Genomic DNA, 21,423 nt, shown 5'->3' with positions numbered 1-21,423 from the left:
CATTAAGCATGAATTGAATATCTAGTTATTTATTTATTTTTTTTTTTATTCAAGTTCACACTATTAGTTCACAAATATTACACCAGGTTTAAATAAATTCACCCACACCTAGGTAGCTGCGACTGCACTCACTAAACACACATTAGGAACTCCCGAATCTTAATCTGAAACTGAAAATCGTCTTGCATGTCATTCTCTTCGCATTGAAATCGCGTGTCATAGAGTCGAGTAACGAGCGCTTGCAGCTGCTTCATCATCAGAGTAATCAAGTTTTAGCTCATTGCTCATAGTCGGAAAGTGGCACCATTGATTTTGGCAACAATACGATCTCAAAATGGCATTGTGTTGGCTCTCGCATCTGCTGGAATTGCTGCAACGCTACTAGAAGTAGGAAGATCGGCAAGTTCGGCACTGAAGCTTCCGTTAAACATGCAAATTAGTGAAACACCTGTTTGCAACGCAATCAGCTATGGCAAAAGTGTTGAAGAATTGTAAACTGATATTATGAGATGAATTCAAGCAACAGAACAATGAAAGTTTTGTGGAATAATAATCGTCGCTTTGATGGCGAAATGCTCCTGTTATCAGGCGATTTTTACAAACACTTCCTGTTATTTCGAAATCAACAGCGCCGGATGAATTGCACACACGTCTCATGTCATCGTATTTGTGGCGGTTCGTGAAAACCATACGATTGGCTATAAATATGCGTTTGTTCCTGCAACAGGATAACACCGCAGAAGAACTGTAAAGAATTGGAAAAGGGCAAATTCCGGTTGATACTTCTAATGCTTTGATATTAATTTCACCTACCATTTGTCAATTAACTTCAACGAAAGATTAACTCATCGAGAATGTTTATCCGAACATTGGCCAAAATTATCGTAACTACAATAGGTTGAGTGCACGCTCAATTTTAGCTGTTACAAAATACCGATGTTGATGACTTAAACTATACGATGCAAGCAAAATTTCGAGAGATTTGTGTTGGAAATGAACACAAAACCGTGAATTATCCAGTTGAATTTTTAAATTCTTTGGATTTGCCTGACATGCCGCCGCATCATTTTCGTCTCAAAGTTAGATCTGCCATTACTATGGTTCGCAAACTTCATGCGCCGAAACAGTGTAATTGAACCCGACTGATTGTGGCGCAGCCATCGAATAATGTGATATGTAAGTTGGAAAACCATCTCTTTACATTTACGCACCGGAACATACAACAAAATATGATGTTTATCAAGCTGCATTACATTGAAAAAAATTTAGAAATCGCAAATACATATTTTCAAGACAATATAAATTCCACTTTGTTTTCTTTTCAAAACAAATAATTTCGCGCAGGGCAACGTCTGCGGAGGCAGCTAGTATAATATATTTTTACTAGATTTTTCTCACTTCAAATATGCCAATATATAGAAAATACCTACTACTAACATCATCTACTTCAACGTATAAGCGTTTGCCTTCTCTGCACTAAAACACCCTACAACAACCAACCAATTTCGGTTGTTCACATTTTATTTACAAATTTTAAAAGCATAAAGCATATTTAATGCTTCGCCAAATTCAATTATTCGCACAAAAGGCTGTATGCAGAGCCAACAGCTGTATGCTGTGGCATTGAGCAGAAGGATCAGCACGCGTTTTTCACAAAAACAAAAACAAAGAAGCTAAAACAACGACAAACAGTCTGCAGTTGGGCTTTTCTCTCTGCATCAGTAAAGCTTTTCAATGCGTAGTACTAAGTAATATGCAAATCAAGTGCGACCAAAAACAAAAGCAAACAAGAAAGAAGCGGAAAAAATTAAGTAAATTCTGCTGCGTTAGAGAAGGGTATGCCATGCTAAATGTCCGCTCCACAGTGCCACAATTCGAAAACGTTGCGACAAAAATCCCTCAATTATCATATTAAATCCTAAAGTGTGGCAGCAGCGACCACGCCTTGCACAATGTGCACGTGCAGCTGTCCACACACACACACACATATATTCACAGGCATACAGCTATATGTATAGAATAACTTGCTCGTGGCTTACAGCAGGCATAATGTGGGTGTGGTCGCTTTGTTGCCACTGGTCATTCTGATTGTAGTCCACATTAAATTTTACTTTCTTTATTGTTGGCCGACTACTGTCACTCTAAAAAATTTCAAAAAAGAAATTGTGAAAATGGACAGGAAAGCTCGAGAGCTGGCAAATAGCCGTTGGTTGTTAGCTGGTGTGCGCGCTTTGAGTGTTAAGCAGAGTGAGCTAGTGTATTGTGATGATTGAGGGTTAAAATTATGCCACTTTCCGGGCGTTGACAGTGCTGAATTTGCGTAGTGCTTTTGTGAAATCCAACACTTTGCCATGAAATTGAATGGAGATTATTTAGTTAAAGATATAAATCAATGTAAAATACGGCTCGCCTAAGTCTAGTAGTTTTCTAGATATGGAATTTGGCGGAGTCAGGCCCAATGATTCATTTTGGAACGAATTTTTGCTAGCCGAATCTCGCAGAAGAATTTTTAATCCTTTCAAAAATTACCGTTATATTGAAAATAGGTGCGATTTGTACCCGACTTTACCTATTAACACAAAGAAGAAAGATACATAAATTCAGCAGGAATTTTTTTCTTTTTTAGGAACTTCTTTCCCAGAGTTCACCAGCTTCACTTAGTTCTTATTCATGTAACAATTCATTTTGGGCAATTTGGTTTGTAGAAAAGGTTTTGTCTAGTCAAATCTGTTAAAATTATGTAATGCATCGATTGCGTAACCAAAACCACAAATTATGCTGTTCTTCAGAAAATGAAAACGATAATCATAAGATGTAATCTTTATAGAGACATTTTTTGCTATTCCCACAAGAAGAGATGGAAACCCGGAAATTAGTTTGGGTGCGTAAAAAAATTTATAGACTTACATTTGTATTCACTGTCAACCCATGAAAATATAAATCACACATTTTATTGCAATTCGAAGCTACAAACATACAAACAAATATACAAGTATTTACATATATACGAAATTCTTTTGAATCCAATTTGCTTTCATCACTTCGTGTCGAAACAATTTGCATTTTGCTTTTAATTCTTATTTTACGCCTCGATATTTGTGCTCTTTTTTTATTTGCGCAATATTTTGTTCATCAGAATTTGAAATGGCCGACCAACAATGGCATAACACCAACTAGTGGCCACCAATGGGCCTGTGGTGGCCGCCATCAGGCGTATTAAATTAATGATTGTGTTGCTGCCGCCTGACCTAATGAGTGCTTCAAGCAAATATTCTCACTCGCTATACTGTAATTTCTGCTTACTCTCACTTTGTTTAATATTGCGCGAAATTGAATGTGGAGGTGGTTAAATATTTACATGAACCCAGTAGGAATGAATGACGTATTAAGACAAAAATAAAATTTAGTTGGAAAAAACAAATGGAAATATTATAACAGTTTCGATTAAGTGATTGCACCTCGATTTTTTATTATAAATTTATTATTTTTTTATTTATAAATATTATAAATGTTATTCAACTATTTTTTTATAATTTATTATTTATAACTTAATATTATTTTTTTATTATTTGGTGCGGACAACAATCCTTTAGTGGAAAGCATATGCTATGTATTATTTTTAAAAAATTAATTGTCCAGTTAAGCACAAAACTCAAATCTTCAAAAAAAAGTTCGTTTCCTTAACTTTTTCCTACCGGGTCACTGAATACAATTGCACAAACTGTCCCTTCAATTACTTTTGGTATTTTACTTTTTCAATTTCACACATTTTATTCAACTATCATGAAATTACGCTAATAATGCGTTTGAGTTAAGCAAATTTAACACAGTTTTTATGACCGACTTTCTTATTTTATATTAACAGTATAAGCATGCCGTTCAGCAACTAATGGGCGTAAATTGGCATTACTTTGTTAAATTAGACATATAAAATGAATTCAGAATGCTTTTAATGTATAATAAAGTAATTTTAAATAAAGTGATTTTATTTCTTCAACTCCATGGCTATTTCATACGTGTGAAGAAAATCAGAAAAAATGTAAATTTAAAACGTAAAAACAATACCATAATTTTATGGAATTGATGGCTTTCGGTGTTTTTTTTTTAACTTTGAAACTTTCACTTATTACGATTGGTTTAATAATCTTTCCAAAGGTCTATGAGGTCATCTCTAGTGACAATGATCTGTCTATAAGGCATGACCAATTCTAAGGAAATCTAATTGCGATAGTTATATGTTTAATTCTCGGTTGTTGTGGTGGTAGTGGCATGATAATTATTAAATTAGGAATGTAACCAAGTTGACGATTCTTGGATCGAAAAATATTTAGGTCCATTTTAGTTATCTAGACCTATCTGTTGCATCTAACTACCAATCATATTGAATAATTAACATCCATATGTACCTGACTATTGCTGCCTGAGGATCACCAGACTTTAGAGCGTAGTGAAGAAATGGGTTAGACTATTAATCTACTTTAAGGACTCTGTAGTATTGAATTTCAGTAGTTATTGTTTTCATAAGAAACTTTTTTACAAGAGATAGGCTAAAAATAGCGAGAAGAGAACTGTAAATGTAAATGTTTTAATATACGAGAGAATCATATTAATGTATCATATATGTATATGTATATAGTGTGGTAGATGTGATATAATATCATTTGTAATGCTATGTGATATTATTTCTTGTATTACAATTTGAATTGATTTAAGATTACGTGATGTGATTTGATTTCATACGATATGATATGACAGAATCGTGCTATAACGATATGATGTTTTGTAAAACTTATAATGAAAAGTTAAATTAAAAAATAGGATGTTATTTATTGCTTTATATTGTGATTTTGATAAATAATATTAATCATTTATCAATAATAATTCCATAATAAATGAAGAATGGTATGATGTTGTGATATGATATTAGTTTTATTATAAATCATATGATGTGAAATATGGTAATATTGTATTAGTTGATAATACATCACATGATGATATATTGTTTGATGGAAAATCAGGAAATCTGCGTATATCACACCAGTAATGAGATATTTTTTATCAAATATCGAATGAGGTGATGTAACATATTGTGATGTGAGGCGGCACGATATTATGAGTTAATATAATAAATTTCAATTCAACATGTGATATGCTGTAATATGATGTGATAGTTTGAAAAGCAATGAAATATTGGAATCAAAGAAGAATTAAATTAATTATTATAGTCAAATTGGAGCAGTGCAAATTTATTTAATATAAAACTCTCATGTTGTTAAATCGAATCTCAATATTTGAGCTATTAAAGTAATATAAATAACATATTTATGTAATATAAAATGTTCTTAATTTTACAAAAAAAAATATAACAGATTTATAGCTTGGTACTCACTTATTATATAGCACAATATCCGGCAGCCAAATGTGTTCGGATGGCACGTGTAAAGTGTCCACACCACCATAATCATCTGGATTCCATTTTAATTTGTAGTCATTCCATTCCTACAACACGAATATGAAAACGAAAGCAAGAAGAGAACACAGACATTAGACATGCAGTCGAACGAAATCAATAATAACAACACAGTGTGTAAAACAAAACCGCAAATATGATTATCGATGACAGATACTTAATGAGAAAAATTGCCAGACAACACGCGCAAACAATACGCACACGAGTGTACACATCCGTACACATGGAGAAATGTGTGTATGTATGAGTGTGTAAAATTTCATGTCGATTTTAATGTGTACACATGTAAACCTTGACGACCCAAATTACACTCGATGCGGTGGAATGCGAAAAAATATTTTAGTTAAAATTTCGCTTTTTAATATGCACAAATGACAGTTATTTCGCTGCATGCATTAATATGCCACGCACGCAGACACACAGATGTACGTTCATGTGATACACACATATTTAGATAATGCGCTTAAAATGTGCTGATTTTTTTACAGACATTTAATTTTGTAATTTCACAACAAATGGATATTAGCGCTGCTTATTGTTTAATTAATTATGCATCATTGTTTTCAAATTGTTATGAATATTTAGTTTCGCTCCATTTGAATTAAAGCTAATTAAGTGAATATTATTGAACAATTATAAAAAAACTAGCTGTGTCCACGACTTCGTCTGCGTGGAATAGTGATTTTGGGCTTCGTCTTTATCTTCGTCCGCGTCAATTTCTATTATCAAAGAACTTCTGCGTAAATTATATTTTTTGTTTTATTTTCTGGTGGCAGAAGAACAGAGTGATTTTCTCCGCAATCTGATCTTGACAACGCGACATATAATTGGCCATGTGAAAAGCAGTCTTGGCGTAAATCGATCCCCACGTGTTTAAATGTTTGCCCCTGTGATTTATTAATTGTAACGGCGAAAGATAGCTTAAGGGGAAATTGAATTCTTTTAAAATTAAAAGGTATATCATTTGGGATGCGAGGTATAAGTACTGTTTGACCAACTGCTGGACCAGTCAAAACGATTGCAACGATCACGTTATTGCGAAGAAATTTGACTTGAAGTCGGGTCACGTTGCATAAATTAGTTGGTTTCAGACTTCTAAGTAAAATTATTGGGGCGCCTATTTTTAGCTTAAAGGAATGTGGAGGAAGGGTTCAAATAATTTAGAAACTCCTGTGGGCAATGGACCACATCTTCTTGATCCATTACATTATCAATAGATGTGTATGTGACTATATCTCCTTCAAGTTTATTTAAAATTATGTCATTCATTTCGTCCACGCTACTGTTTCTCGCCGCCAATATTGCCCTTTGACACATCCATTGGTGATCTTTATTTTCTATTTCGCTGATGTCAGGGTAAACTTTTAATATTAAATCCTCATTGTTACCTACTCTTACTCCTAGATCGCGGTCAATTCCAATTTTATTTTGAAAATGAGGTATTTTCCCGTCTCCTACTAAAAGTAATTTTGAAGGGAAAGTTATACTACCTCCCCCCAAATGGGCTCTCATATTTGTCGATAATTTTAAAATATTTACAAACTTCCATAATGGAAGAACTTTTAAGGCAAGACTTTACAATGTCTGCTCTAGTTCTCCTTACTATTACGGGTAAAGTTTGTCGAAAGTCCCCAGCAAACATAACAGTAATCCCACCCATGATTTTATTTAATTAATAATCTACATGAAAACAAAAAAAGGGATTTATTACTGTGAAACTATTAGGAACAAAGTAATATACTAAAACAAAAAAATATATACTAAAACAACTACAAAATGAAAATGTGTTTAAAAAGTATTATTACGATGATAATATATCGCAAAAACAAATTAGCGCTGCGTTCGACCGTTCAGTACGGAGCCGACCGCGCGAGTGAGCAGCGCGGCATGGTATCTGGTAGAGCTACACCCCCTCCGGCGCGCCCGCGCAGCGCAGTGTGCGAGTTGATTTTGTTTCGGAGTTATTTATTTGTAATATTATCTTTTAAGTTGTTCGTTGGAATTAAGTGTCATCAAAGACATTTTTATTCAGAATTAAATACTCTTAACCAACAACACATTTATTTGGATAAAGATTAATATTATTATGTTAATACAACTCTAACAAATAATTTCGACCAAATTCGTTATCACAAAAACGGTACTCACGGACTTTTTTTAGATCATTAAAAGAGAAATAATTCTTTCATACATAACTTTTGTGTATCTTGAACAGCTTTCGCAGCGCAAGGAACGGAAGCCCTCAAAGATAAATAATTTGCCCCGTTTTTTACACATTTACCACTGTTTATTCGCTCCTATTGGTCATCATAGCGTATATAGCCTATAGCCTTCCTCGATAAATGGACTATCCAACACAAAAATAATTATTCAATTCGAACCAGTAGTTTCGGAGATTATCGCGTTCAAACAAACAAACAAACAAACTCTTCAGCTTTATAATATTAGTATAGATAATATATAAAGATTCAAAAGATCACTCTTTATAGCGAATACGCTTAAAAAGTCCGTTAGTATCAAAAATAAACAAATAGTGCAAAAGAGAGCGATCCTAAATTGGATTTGGTACGAAAAAAACAGTAATTCACCAGCAAAGATTGAAACCACCCGTTATATGGAATGTAGTTTTAAACAGGTGGTAACTTATCTCAATTAAATTTCTCAGAGGTATAATTCTCAAACTTTCTTTTTCATTGAATGAAAATATGTGCATATTTAACAGTGGACCCTATTAAATTTATTACATAGTTTGTAATTGTATTATTTCTATATTTTTTTAACTTAAAATTTTCAAACATCTGGCCCTTAAATTGTAATTGCAAGCTTTCATGAATTTCCATAAATTTTCTTAACACACAATAAACTAAACAAAATAGAGTCTTAAAATGATCCAACTTAAAATAATATTGTAGTGCGCCTTCCAGTAATTTTTATACTCTCGCAAAAAAAGTTGCTAAGAGAGTATTATAATTTTTTTCACATAAGCGTTGTTTGTAAGTCATAAAACTAAACGTGTTAGATATAGGGTTATGGATATCAAAATGATCAGGACGACGAGACGAGTTGATATCCGGATGTCTGTCTGTCTGTCCGTGCAATGAATAACTTGAGTAAAAATTAAGATATCTTGGTACACATGTTCCTTGGACCGTCAGAGAATTGCTATTGGAAATGGGAGTTATCGGTCCACTGCCACGCCCACAAATGGGCGAAAACCGAAAACACAAAAATTGTCATAACCATAAATAAAGTTATAAGAGTAAAATTCGGTACGAAGGATCGCACTAGGTAGGGCCATATTTGGATGTAATTTTTTGGTGGAAGTGGGCGTGGCCCCTCAAATAGGTTTTTTGTATATATCTCGCAAATAAATAAAGCTATATAAACCAAACTTTCTGTAATCGGTTCCCTTACGTACCCCACCATACACAATGAAAATAGTTGAAATCAGATGTTAACCACGTCCACCTCCCATACAAAGGTTAGGTTGAAAATTAACTCACTAACGAAAAACGTCAGAAACACTAAATTTTGCAGAAAAAAAAGGAGAAAGAAGCTGCACTCAGATTTTTCTTACAAAGTGGAAAATGAGCGTGACATCGGACACTTATGGGTCAAAAACCACATCTCTGGAACTACTCCACCAATTTCTATGAAATTTGGTATATAATATTTTCTTGAAACCCCGATGACACGAGAGGAAAATGGATGAAAGCGGTTCACAACCACGCCTACTTCCCATACAACTCAATTTTGAATTCAATCCACCACCGGTCACTTCATAATATATATATCAGGAACTAATGAAGATAGCGGAATAGCAGGGGCATAACTTGTGAAAAAATTGTCGAAATCAGATGATAACTTTTTCTGGAAAATATCGGATATCTTAATTTAATTCCGAGGGAATGGTTAAAATTTTGAAATCGGTTCAGGAATTACCTCAGCCCTCATATACTATATATGACGTTATTATATTGGACTTGAGACATAATATATAGGTCAAATTGTGTGTTATATTAATAAAATTTCATCAATAAATTTCGAGAGTATAAGATGTTCGGTTGCACCTGAACTTAGCCTTTCCTTTTCTTGTTTACTATAATATTTCAAACAGGTGTCAACTCTCTCTAATAAATAATTTTATTTTTAGTTTATTTGTTATTTATATAAATATTCACCTGTTTCTTAAGAATTAACTTTTTTCATAATTTGTCATTTTCAAACAGATATCAACTATCCTAATATTAATATTGCTAGCTATAATGAATTCTATTAATTTTCTTAATATACATTTTTCAAGGAGTCTTCTTAAAACTATTACATATAATATAAATAATGTTATGCTCTATGAAATTTTTTTAAGTGTTTAAGCAGGTGGCAACCCTCTCTAATAAAGATTTTTATTTATAACCTTGTCTTTTTCAACTTGCTAGACAAATGTTCATGTTCCTTCTTATTATGAGAAGTGGTAACCATTTCAAGAATATCTTTATATATGTAAATATTTCTAAAACCTTTTTAGTCTCATTATTGTATTTGAAAATATATTTTGCTTTATAAAATTAAATGCTCATATATAGAATTGATCATTTTAAAGAGGTGGTAACTCTTCGCCAATAATAAAACTATATTATAAACTGTGTATTTCATTAGCTGACAAAACATTTGACATTAATTTGATCAACACTCTTTAATTGCTCTATATTTACAAATATTTACTCTCCTAAAGAGAACGAGAATGGGATTAAGATTGCGGAAATATAATTTACATATAATGATCAACCACTTTATAAAACAATGAAACCGGAAGTATATATTTACATGTATTATCCTGCACTCTATTTAAATATTTTCCACTTAATTAGGCGTGCAACAATTCAGTGAACCCTTTTTATGCTGCAACAACTCACCCTTCATTTAAAATTTTGCAAATTGTGACGCATTTGTTTTTGCATTAAATCAACCTCTCACCTTCTCTGTCACTCCATTTGAACTTGTTGTGCGCAAATTGTGGAATAATTGAAAGACAATTTACAGTTTGTTGCAATAATTGTTGCACGCTGTCATTTGGCCGCACTCACAATACACTTCACTGCCATTGCAGTCTACTTCAATTTGTGCTAAGCTGATTGCATCTCATTTAAATTCACTTAATTTTATTTAACTTGATTTCCTTTCACTTCATTTTCATTCACTTCAATTTGTTTGAATTTGGTGTGTACGTATGCATATATCTCTAGCTTTCCCGTTGGTTTTCCGTCACTGTGATTGAATTTATTTTACAATGTCCTTTTGTGAAGCTTTTGTTTATACATACATATACCCTCATTGAAAGTCATAAACAACTAGTTTGGCATTTCAATTTGTCTCCTTACTTCTTCTAATTTCATTGATTTAATTGAAGGGTGTAAGTGGTACGCTTGGGATAGGCAAACTCAGAAATGACTTCGGATTGTAATTTGCTTAGTTGGTTATTTCAATACTTGAACATATTCATATATATGATGGTATTTTAGTGGATATGTGACCAGATTTTAACAGTTTAAAACTATTTCCAGAATTTTTGGTTGAGTATTTTTTTAAGCTAGAAATGCTTTCGACGATTTGACTTGACCCTTAGAATTTACCGACAAATTTGGCTTATCCCGGATTGATTATTCGGTTGCGATCTGGTTAAACATACTCATAGAAACCAACAAAGTATACATTTAGGGGTGCGAAGACTTGAAAAAGAAGAGCAAGCTGAAACTATTACTTGCTGGAAAATACTCGGAAAAGAATTCGTTCATAGCATATGGTCAAGTTATTCGTAAGAACCTGCTTAATTTTAACTTTACATAGACTTCTGGATCTATTAATAACTAGGTGCCACATAGCGGTCTTTAAGATCGATAAACTGCTTCAATGATTTGCGGAAACTCGATTTACAGAAACTAAGAAATCCACTGACTCCGGTAGATATACTTTTCGTGACAATATTATCTAGTATGAAGTTGATCCAGCCTTTCAATTATGACATGATTTCTTCGCCGGACGTCTTTCTGCTTCTTGTCTTTCTTTCTTTTTACAATTCGGATACTTGGTTTGAACACCGCACAGTGGACCAGAAGGTAGGCAAAAGCGGCCAAAACTCGACTATTTTTTTTTTTATTTTTATTTTGTTTATAGTAATCTACACATATCAAAGTAGATATTAGCCAATTTCTGTTACATTTGATAAAATATTTTTAACTCTGCAGTGCTTTGAATTTCAATTCGACAGTAAAATTTTATTACGTTTTTTGCGCAAAATAATGAATATAGTTTAAAATTGATAAATATTTCATAAAAATTCGAATTAGTTTCTTAGTCTGTATGGAAAAAGAAGTAAGTTGCAAGAAAAAAATATTTAAAAAATTTATATATAAAGCATAATACACAAGATTGTTATTCACCGGTGCATATTATTTTTCGACTATGCTCGCTGTCGAATGCAGATTCCCCGAGATTCCCCTGTATATAAAAAAGTCCGAGGCTTTAATCGATTCATTTTTTCATATACTTTAAGTTTATCCTGCCCACTTTTGCCCGTTTTCACTTTTCAATTAGAAATATTGCAAAACAGTCGCGTGCGCGCACTTAACATTTTTCGACACTCATATATAGGCTCGATACTGGCTTGTGGTAACATATATTTACGTATAGTAAATTTTCGACTGACAAAATTAATATTTGGTATTTCGATGCATTGTGTTAATAATATTTATATGCTACGAACAGTTAGATGGCGCCACCGTCGGTTTCCAGTTGAATTAACTTGAAAAACATGTCTTTTCGAATATACTAATCATATATTCTGCTTATGTTGTTTAAAAAAATAAAATCTAAAATACTTATATTCAAATTTAATCATATTCAAATTTAATCATTAAAAAAAGGTAGAACTGTAATACTTAAAATGGCGGAGTTTACAAAGAAAGAGATTCTTCAAAAGCTTGATGAATTAGGCAATATAAAATTAGTAGGTGAGTATGTTGTTAACAAAATGAATCTTAATCTTTCTGATGTAGATTCTGATTGGATCGAGCAATTAAAAAGAGCTATTTCGACTCTAAAATGTAAGGGCAATTTGAAATTACAGGCAGCTAAAAGAATGAAAACCCGATTTGAATTAAACAATAAAGACTGGCTTAACTCTTTATTTTGTATTCCTAAAGTAATTACTACAACTTCGATTACAACTAATGAAGGCGATAAAAGTATCACAGTGGTCGACCAAGTTTTGAATTTAAAGATAAATCTGAACGATCTAAATGTCGAGAAGTTGCAACTATTGATCGGGCTAAAAAGCATGATCCATTAGCATTGTTAACTTCCTGTCGTCAAGCTGCAAGTAGATCTGGTAATAAAGATTTATACTATGTCGTTAATCACATTTTAAAATCATCAGAACACCCGAAAAAAATTCGTAAAATATTAGAAACAACAGTTAAAAAAAAAAGCCTTCTTGCTGAATAGATCTCTATCTAAAGCAGTTTATACTAACATGAGATTAGAAGTTAAAAAATGTGGTGTTGATATTTGGCCTGCCATAATAAGATCAGGGAAATAAAATTACAATGTAGACCTCCATTGGAAGATACTTCTATCAGCGAGACAAGAGCAGAAGTGTCTCTTCAAGCTCTCTTGAAACATACCGTGAATAGAATTGTAGATTTACAGAAAAAAGTAGTAATTCATTACATGACTGAAGCACAAGTAAATGTAGTAGATGCTGTTTTACTGTGTTCATATGGGTTTGATGGCAGCAGTGGTCATTCATGTTATAAACAAACTTACAAATCAGTAGACACAAATCCTAATCATAAATATGATAATTTATTTGCCACGACGCTCATTCCATTGCGATTACTAACGTCCGAAAATATAGTTCTTTGGAATAACAGAACACCTCAGTCAGAACGATTCTGTCGACCTCTTGCAATAGAATATGTTTCCGAATCAAAGGAAGTAATTCTTAGTCAAAAGGAAAGTGTAGAAAAGCAAATAGATGAATTAGAAATTATTGAAATTTCTGTAGATAACGATCGACGTATACGGATTCATTGCTCTATATTTTTAACTTTAATCGACGGAGAATTTTAAATATTATTACAGGTACAGCTTCCATGCAAACCTGTCCAGTTTGTCATGCGACACCGAAATTGTTCAATGACTTGAGTAATAAAGAAAAAGGCCCTTTTCTACCAGATTCAAAGACTCTAGTACATGGATTAAGTCCTTTGCATGCCTGGATCAGGATTTTTGAATGTTGTTTGCACATCGCATATAGACTCGATGTTAAAAAATGGCAAATGAGGTCTCCTAGAGACAAAGAATTATTTGCTACAAGAAAACAGAAAGTACAAGCAATTCTCTGGGAAAAACTAGGATTAATAGTAGATAAACCTAAGCCTGGAGGTTCTGGGACGACTAACGATGAAAATACAGCTCGTAGAGCTTTCGAAAACCCAGAATTATTGGCTGAGTGTCTTGAACTTGATTCTCTATTATTATGTCAATTCAAGACAATTTTAGTTGCTCTTTCCGTTCAACTTCCTATCGATGCATCAAAATTTGATACAAGTATATTACCTATTGGAATTCTTGGTGAAGAAGCATCTGAAGCTAGAAATAAGGATTACAAAAATTTTAGAAAATGCCACAGTAGAAAACGCGATAGAATATCGAATCTAACTGATGTATTTAATAGAGTAATGGATACTCCAGATCAGTGTTGTCCAATGCAATAGTATGTAGCTTTCACTTGTGTGCGTAAAGCGTTGCTGCAAACTGTGTTGGCAGAAAAGTACACTGAATAAATAATGAGCATTTTTTTTTATAATGTTGATGGAAATGATTTAAGTTCAATTTGTACAAATGTTGATCAGTGCGTTTTCCATTACTTTGTTCACATTTATCTCAGAATTATAGTCCTTAATTCGAATGAGGTCAGCTATATGTTGATCCGAAAGATTGTTTCTATACTTATTTTGGACCAATTTAAGTGTTGAAAATGAAACTTCACAGCTATATGTAGATCCAAACATGGAATATAATTTAAAAATTTGTGTTTTAATGTTATAATATTTTGTTTCATCTATTTTCTTCCAAAAATTAATCCCTGATTCAATAGCCAATGATAAATTACTCCGCATCTTTAGTAATTCTTCTTGAACCTCAGGGTCTTGGTTATGAAGGGTGCAATATAAGGGGTTATTATGAAGCTCTATTACATTTCGAATGATATTAAAATCACTGAATCTATTTTCATAATTTTTTAAAACGCGGTCAACTACATCTGCATATGTTTCTAATTTGTTTTGATTGGAAAATTCCTGAATAATAGCTGTTGTACATGGCATATTTGTTGAATCATTTTTCTTAACCTGTTCTATTAAAATTTTGAGTTTGTATCCAAATTGGTCTATTGAAGTTAACAAATCGAATATGTTTTTATTTTTTCCTTGGAGCGAGTGGTTTAATTTATTTAAAAGTTCTGTGAAGTCGCACAAAAAAGCTAAGTCCAATAAAAAATCTGGACTTTTCAAAGAGGTGAGAAGAGTTTGTGAAGAAGAAGAAGAATCTTGCTCCAAAAACAATACAATTTCTTTTCGCAGGTCAAAGACCCTTTTTAGACTTTTGCCTCGGCTTAGCCAACGAACTTCGGTATATAGAAGTAGATCTCCATGTTCGGCGTGCAATTCGTCTACAAATTGTTTGAATTTTCGGTGGCTGAGGGCATGGTGACCTCCTTTTATTTTATTTATTATTTTTATGGCTATATTCATAGCTTCTACCATAATAAGTTCCTTCGCAAAAAGGGCTTGTTGGTGTATTATACAATGAAAGGTGGGAATTTTTATATTATTTTTAAGTAAATAACCAACAAGCCCTTTCTTTTTGCCAACCATGACTTTGGCCCCATCGGTACAAATTGAACTCAATTTATTCTTATCAACTATAGAAAAAACATGTTCATTTACGGCTTCATATAAAGTTTCGCCTTTGACATTACCGTGCAACGATAGAATACAAACAATTTCCTCGAAAATTTCAAAATTTGCATTTATGGTTCTAACACACATTACCAGTGGACACAAATTGTTACTATCCGTGCTTTCATCCAAACACAAAGAAAAAAAAAGACAGCCGTTTTTGCATACAATTTTGAATATATGAGCTAATATCTTCAGTTCTACGGGCAATAGTTTGTTTTGAAAGTGGAATAATCGCAATAACTCTACATAATGTTTTGCCTTCTTCCCCAAAACATTCTAAAACATTTTGAAATAGTTCTTTAAAGAACACCCCATCAGTAAATGGACGGCATTGTTTTGCTAGTGATAGCGATACAATATAAGAGGCTTTTTCTTTTTGGAGCGTATTTTTTTTCTTTGGGACACTCATGTTGTTTTTTCTTTTTACTGTTATTTTTGTTATTATTATCAATATAATCGAAATAATTCAAATAGTATTCTGCTTTTTTTTGTAAAAGCAGACTGGATCGTTCGGTACCTAAAATAAAATCATACTGATTGTGGGAGGATTCATAATGTCTACATAATGCATAACGTGTAAGATGTGCAATCACTTTATTACAAATGAGGCAATGGGCTTCTCCCTCCATATTTTCAACAAAAAAAAAATTTGTCTCCCATTCAATCTTAAACATTTTTATAAATTACGCAAGGGGGTATTTTCTGGCAGTGTAAAAAATTAAACTTGCGCATACGCGCCAGCTCACAGAATTCTGAAACGCAACTGAAATAATTAGCTTCGCCATACGCTGCTGCCGAACCAAGCTATTCGTATATTATACGAGCAGTTTACTGGCTCTTTCATTTTTTCTGAAGCTGGCAGAAGAGTATACGTGTGTGTGACGTACGTGTTTGACGTCGCAGCAGCTAGCCTATGCCCCGGGCATAGGAAAAATACATTTTGGCCGACACTGCTCCAGATGTAATTATATCTAGCATGAGTCTTCAAATGCGACATAATCAAAAGAAGGTATTAACTATTCCAGCAGAAGTTAGAGCGTTGTTTGCAACGCCAAAATCAAACAAGGACGAAGAATTACAATCAGTGTCCACCACTCAAGACAGCGATGATGATGATGATAATGATGGCGAAGACCATATTAATAGAAGTGTGTTCGCAGATTATTCAATATTAAACGAAACTGAATTGACGGATGAAGAATATGACTAAATGTGTTTCTTCTATTTTTCCAAAGTGAGATGCGAGGGGAATCAAACCAAAAAGCACCCCGAATTTTAAAATTTCGTTTCTTAAAAAATTGTATTTATTTATTGCAAGGGGACTCACCAAAAAGCATCCCATGTAAATAAATGTTTCAATTATATTATTTTACAAATTATCATTGTTTGTGAGAGGCAAGGGGACTCACACCAAAAAGCACCCCATGTATATATGTGTTCCAATTACATTCTTTTACAAATTATTATTGTTTGATACGCCATATTGGATCCGCCATTTTGAATTTTTAGAAACTAACTTCAGATTAGTAATCAGCGACCTCGAAAACCCCCTTGTAACTATTTTCAGAAGAATACGTTAAGTTTTTTCAAAAGTAGTCCGCCATATTGGATCCGCCATTTTGAATTTTGGTAAAATAATACCGGATTCGTGTCCAGCGACATCAAAAACCCCCGAGTAACGATTTTCAGGGAAATTGATTCAATTTTTAAAAAATTTGTCCGCCATATTGGATCTGCCATTTTGAATTTTGGAAAAATAATACCGGATTCGTGTTCAGCGACCCCAAAAACCCCCGATTAACGAATCCAATGAATTTTTAATTTTTCGTCCGCCATATTGGATCCTCCATTTTGAATTTTTAAAAACTAACTTCAGATTCGTAATCAGCGACCCCAAAAACCCCCGAATAACCATTTGTAAGTGAACTCGATGATTTTTTAAAAAAGTCGTCCGCCATATTGGATCCGCCATTTTGAATTTTTAAAACCTAACTTCAGATTTGTAATCAGGGACCCCGAAAACCCCCGAGTAAGGATTTTCGAACGAATTTGATCAATTTTTTAGTTTTGGCCGCTTTTGCCTACCTTCTGGCCCACTGTACACCGCTAAAGAATTTTCAACTTTATCTCAAATGGCTTTAGTTAATAAGATTAGATTAAAATGGAAATTTTGTTAAAGGAGTAAATTCATATTACAATTATGCAAAAATATGCGAGTGCCAAGGTATTCTGTTTTGCTTTTGCCACAGCGATAAATCAAAGCAGCGAAAGAATATTGAACGAAATTTTGTTGGAGATAAAAACTATTAAATCACCGCTGTACACTTTTCTAACGGGAAAAAATTTATTTGCATGCAACAGCAAAGTATTTGAATTACCGCTTGGCTTGGCTGTACTGCAACCACAACACACCCAACAACGCCCCAATAGACAAACAGCAAACACCGACGGCTGTTGCAACGTTCGTTCACATACTGTCAATACCTATGTGTGTGTGTGCGTATATAAAACGGATGCAGGAGAATGCGGATGTCCATTTCCGTTACGTATAAGTGACGCCCAACGCCTGTGGCACAGGCTGGTTGTGGCATCTGTTGGCGATGTTGGACGCGCATAGTTGAGTTGGGCACAAATTCATTGACTTTCAAACTGTGTTATCCCCTTAGCAAGATCCGCATTTCCACGCTTCCTTCACATCGATGGCCACACCCCGGCGAATAGTTTTTGCATGCTTCTCACCACCATCGCCGATTTTTGTGCGCCTTTTTCCCACTGATTTTGTCGATTTTGCCATGCGGCTACACTGTATTGGCAAATAGCAGCCATATTCTGTGGTAGCTGCATAAATTATGCTATTTTGCTTAAAAGTATGCTTCATTTTTTATATAACCAGCAACTAGTGTGTTTGCATTTGTGCCGATAGCTAAAGCTAAGCATTAAACTTTTATGCTCATCATCGTCGTGGCTGCTCTATTAGACGGCCATCCACTGCTCTCTTTTTTGGTTTTGGCGCTTAATTCAACACTAGAAAGCCTGGAAATACCAATTGAGCCCATTTCTGACAGCCATGCATATTTATGAGCGCGGTTATGCTTCTATTTACCACTTAGCAACTCATCGTCATCGTTCATTCTAAAAGATTGTTTAAATTTCACTTGACAACTAGTGCAGTATATTGCAAAGTTCGCTTTACTTGGAAAAACTTTGATTTCGTTGCCTACACTTAGGCGCTCGGAGGAATTTTCAATTTAATACGCAAAACATAGATTACTATCAGGCTACGGGGAAATAAATTTAATTCTGTAGCTTTATTATCAAAAAACAAGTAGTGTATATACGTCTCAATGTCCGTACACAAATATATAACAAATTGCTATATAGATAACAGTTACTCCCATTAATTAACCACTTCTGATAGAAAGTTTTATAAAATATTTATTTGTAATTGCAATAGTAAGTTCACTTTGATTGACAAACAAACTTTTAGCAGTTAGACTGAAGTTATGATGGACAAGCGGGTAAAAGAAAAGGGCTTGTAATAAAATGTCATGTAGGAGTAGCCAAAAGCAACACTGACGTAAGTGTTATGGCAATAATTTTTTGCGCCGAAGTATACATTTGTGAGTAGTGCTGCGCTGTTGTTAGCAAATGTTTTATTTTAGAAGAAACTTTTTTTAATTCTTTCTCGATGATTTAAAGTCACGTGGCTACACTTCGTCAACTAAATGGTTTAAAAAACAGTCGAGACATGATGAATCTGTTCTCAGTAATAGATTCATATAATAGAATACTTATGTATATTTGGAGCGTACATTAGATATAGAAAGCGGTATTGGGTTTATATTAAGAGCCATGCTTTTGTTTTGGAATTCTATAAAACTTTAGTTGGAAACACAAAGTGCAGTAGAACTATTATAGTAAATGTCTGTATTTCACACTTTCAATCAATGAATTAAAACCAGTGAGACAAAAATAAATATATCTAAAACTAGCCAGGTATGTATCTCTATATAATGTGGACTTTATAATAAAAGGTGTCAAAAAAAAAACTCGAGCAGTTAATTCTTACGAATTATTTGTAACAGGGTAGATAAACAAAGCTTAGATATGGTGTGAAACCCTGGGTGAGTCAAGTATTCGAAACTATTAGCAACTATATTATGTAGTTTTTATTGGATGAACATCTATCTAAGAAATATCTAAAAGAAAGATCAAACCAAGAATTTATTAGGTGGTAAGAGAACATCTTTATGCGTTTTGTCGAAAGAAAAGACAAAAAGCGATCCTGCGCCAGGTCAAATACTTCTGAGGCAAGTAATTTTAGAGACTATATAATAGCGATATTGCAAATTTCCGTTATTTTTTAAGCACACCTCGTATATGTGGATTTAGGAGACTGTATTCAATTTAACAAACCTACGTACAACATATTATCAATAAATTGCGAGGTGAGCGCAGCTTTGCCAGCGTTGCAACATAAATTGCAATTGCCAAAACAAGAGTAAGCTGAATCGCAGACCGTCGACTTCTCCGTATCAAGCCATATTGCTGCAACGCTGCTGCTGCGGAATGCATTTAATGACCACAGACTTTGCCAAAAGTACGTGCATTGCAAGCGAATGGTGTGCTTTGTGTTCAACGATTTCCAACACACGCCAGGTTAATATGTTCAAGTGAGTGGGATATCGGAGAGTTGAACAAAACTATTGAGCTAAAACGCTACGAATTGCAGCACTTTGTGGGCAAAAATCATTAATGTTTCTGGGATGAAGGGTGTGTTGCGTGAAGTACATACAAATAGTGTGCTTTTTAAATGCAACAGGAGAAATATTAAGATTTCAATTTTTGATTTTTAATCGCGTTAGCCTTTTATGGGGTCAAATTGTACCACTTAGTGAGTGTAATAAAAGTATACTTTTGTTCTAGTTCATACATTTTGCCGTTCTTTACTTGTTTCTTAGGCAAAGGTGCTTATATATATTCAGATCTTTCAATTATATAATATAATTTGAATTTATTTAACCGAAAAGTATACTGAATATTATTACGTATTATTTCATGGCATTCCCGCCGATCTTTAGGAGAGCAAAATGACCACTAAGAGTCAAATTGAGGTCAGTGCTTAAAATAGAGCTTAATCTCTATATAAACAGAGTTCAGAGATATAATCTTTAAGTAATTCTCTATTCTTTCCTTATTTCGCAACCTTATACTAGGTATATTCATTCGTTTTGAATGTATAGAATTGTGTGAAATTTAAAACATAACGCATTTCAAATTAACTAAATAGCATTGGATTTAGATTTCACCTTAAATACTAAATACTTAAGCAATAAAGTACTTAAACTAAAGCGCCTTTCCTTACCTGTTCCACCCACACGTTCGTCGTCATGATTTGATTTTTCAAATTCTGCAAGTACAACAGGAAAATAAAGATATTAAGTTAGTTAGTGAGATGTTATGGTGAAATAAAGATTATTTAGTAATTAAGCATATGCATTACATTAATTGAAGAAATTACATTCATTCAATTGAAAACTTATATGGAAAGTTTCATTGGATATGCTCTCATGCCAACCATACGAGTTGGCAAAGTCTTAATACATTCTCTAAGAAGTTCTCTTTTAAAAGTATAAAATTGCGGTTAAAGCTTTAGACTAAAAGCTTTACTGCATCTTTTAGAAATTTTGCCACATGACCATATACATATAAATTCACACTTTAAATTTTTCTATATAGAGCACAAACCTTTGTTGTTAAAAAAAAGAACTAATTTTTATTTACAGTTGCCTTGCTCGTTGCACATTCTCTTTCGCTGACAAGCTTCAGTCAAGTAAATATATGCGCAAGAAATTGTAGAAGCTTGTTGAATTTGCGAAATATGATAAAAGTTTGTTCCTTAAGATATTCGATAGTCAAAGTTAAGTGAAA

At 33.4% G+C, this 21,423-nt stretch overlaps 1 protein-coding gene across 1 annotated transcript in view; it reads right to left on the bottom strand.

The window, feature by feature from the left end:
• The window catches only part of LOC105219837 (acetylcholine receptor subunit alpha-like 1), a 215,714-nt gene that overhangs the window by 37,589 nt on the left and 156,702 nt on the right, over positions 1-21,423 (bottom strand). Inside the window, exons 3-4 of the mRNA XM_054231505.1 lie at positions 20,858-20,902; positions 5,390-5,499 (exon numbers count right to left, since the gene is read on the bottom strand). Of these exons, the coding sequence (XP_054087480.1) occupies positions 5,390-5,499; positions 20,858-20,902 (155 nt within the window). The remainder of the gene's footprint in view (positions 1-5,389; positions 5,500-20,857; positions 20,903-21,423) is intronic.

Source organism: Zeugodacus cucurbitae, chromosome 2 (genome assembly GCF_028554725.1).
Source record: "Zeugodacus cucurbitae isolate PBARC_wt_2022May chromosome 2, idZeuCucr1.2, whole genome shotgun sequence".
In the NCBI taxonomy this organism is placed as follows: Eukaryota; Metazoa; Arthropoda; class Insecta; order Diptera; family Tephritidae; genus Zeugodacus; species Zeugodacus cucurbitae.
The sequence above is the reverse complement of the archived record's forward strand: the minus strand, read 5'-3'. Positions and strand labels throughout refer to the sequence as shown.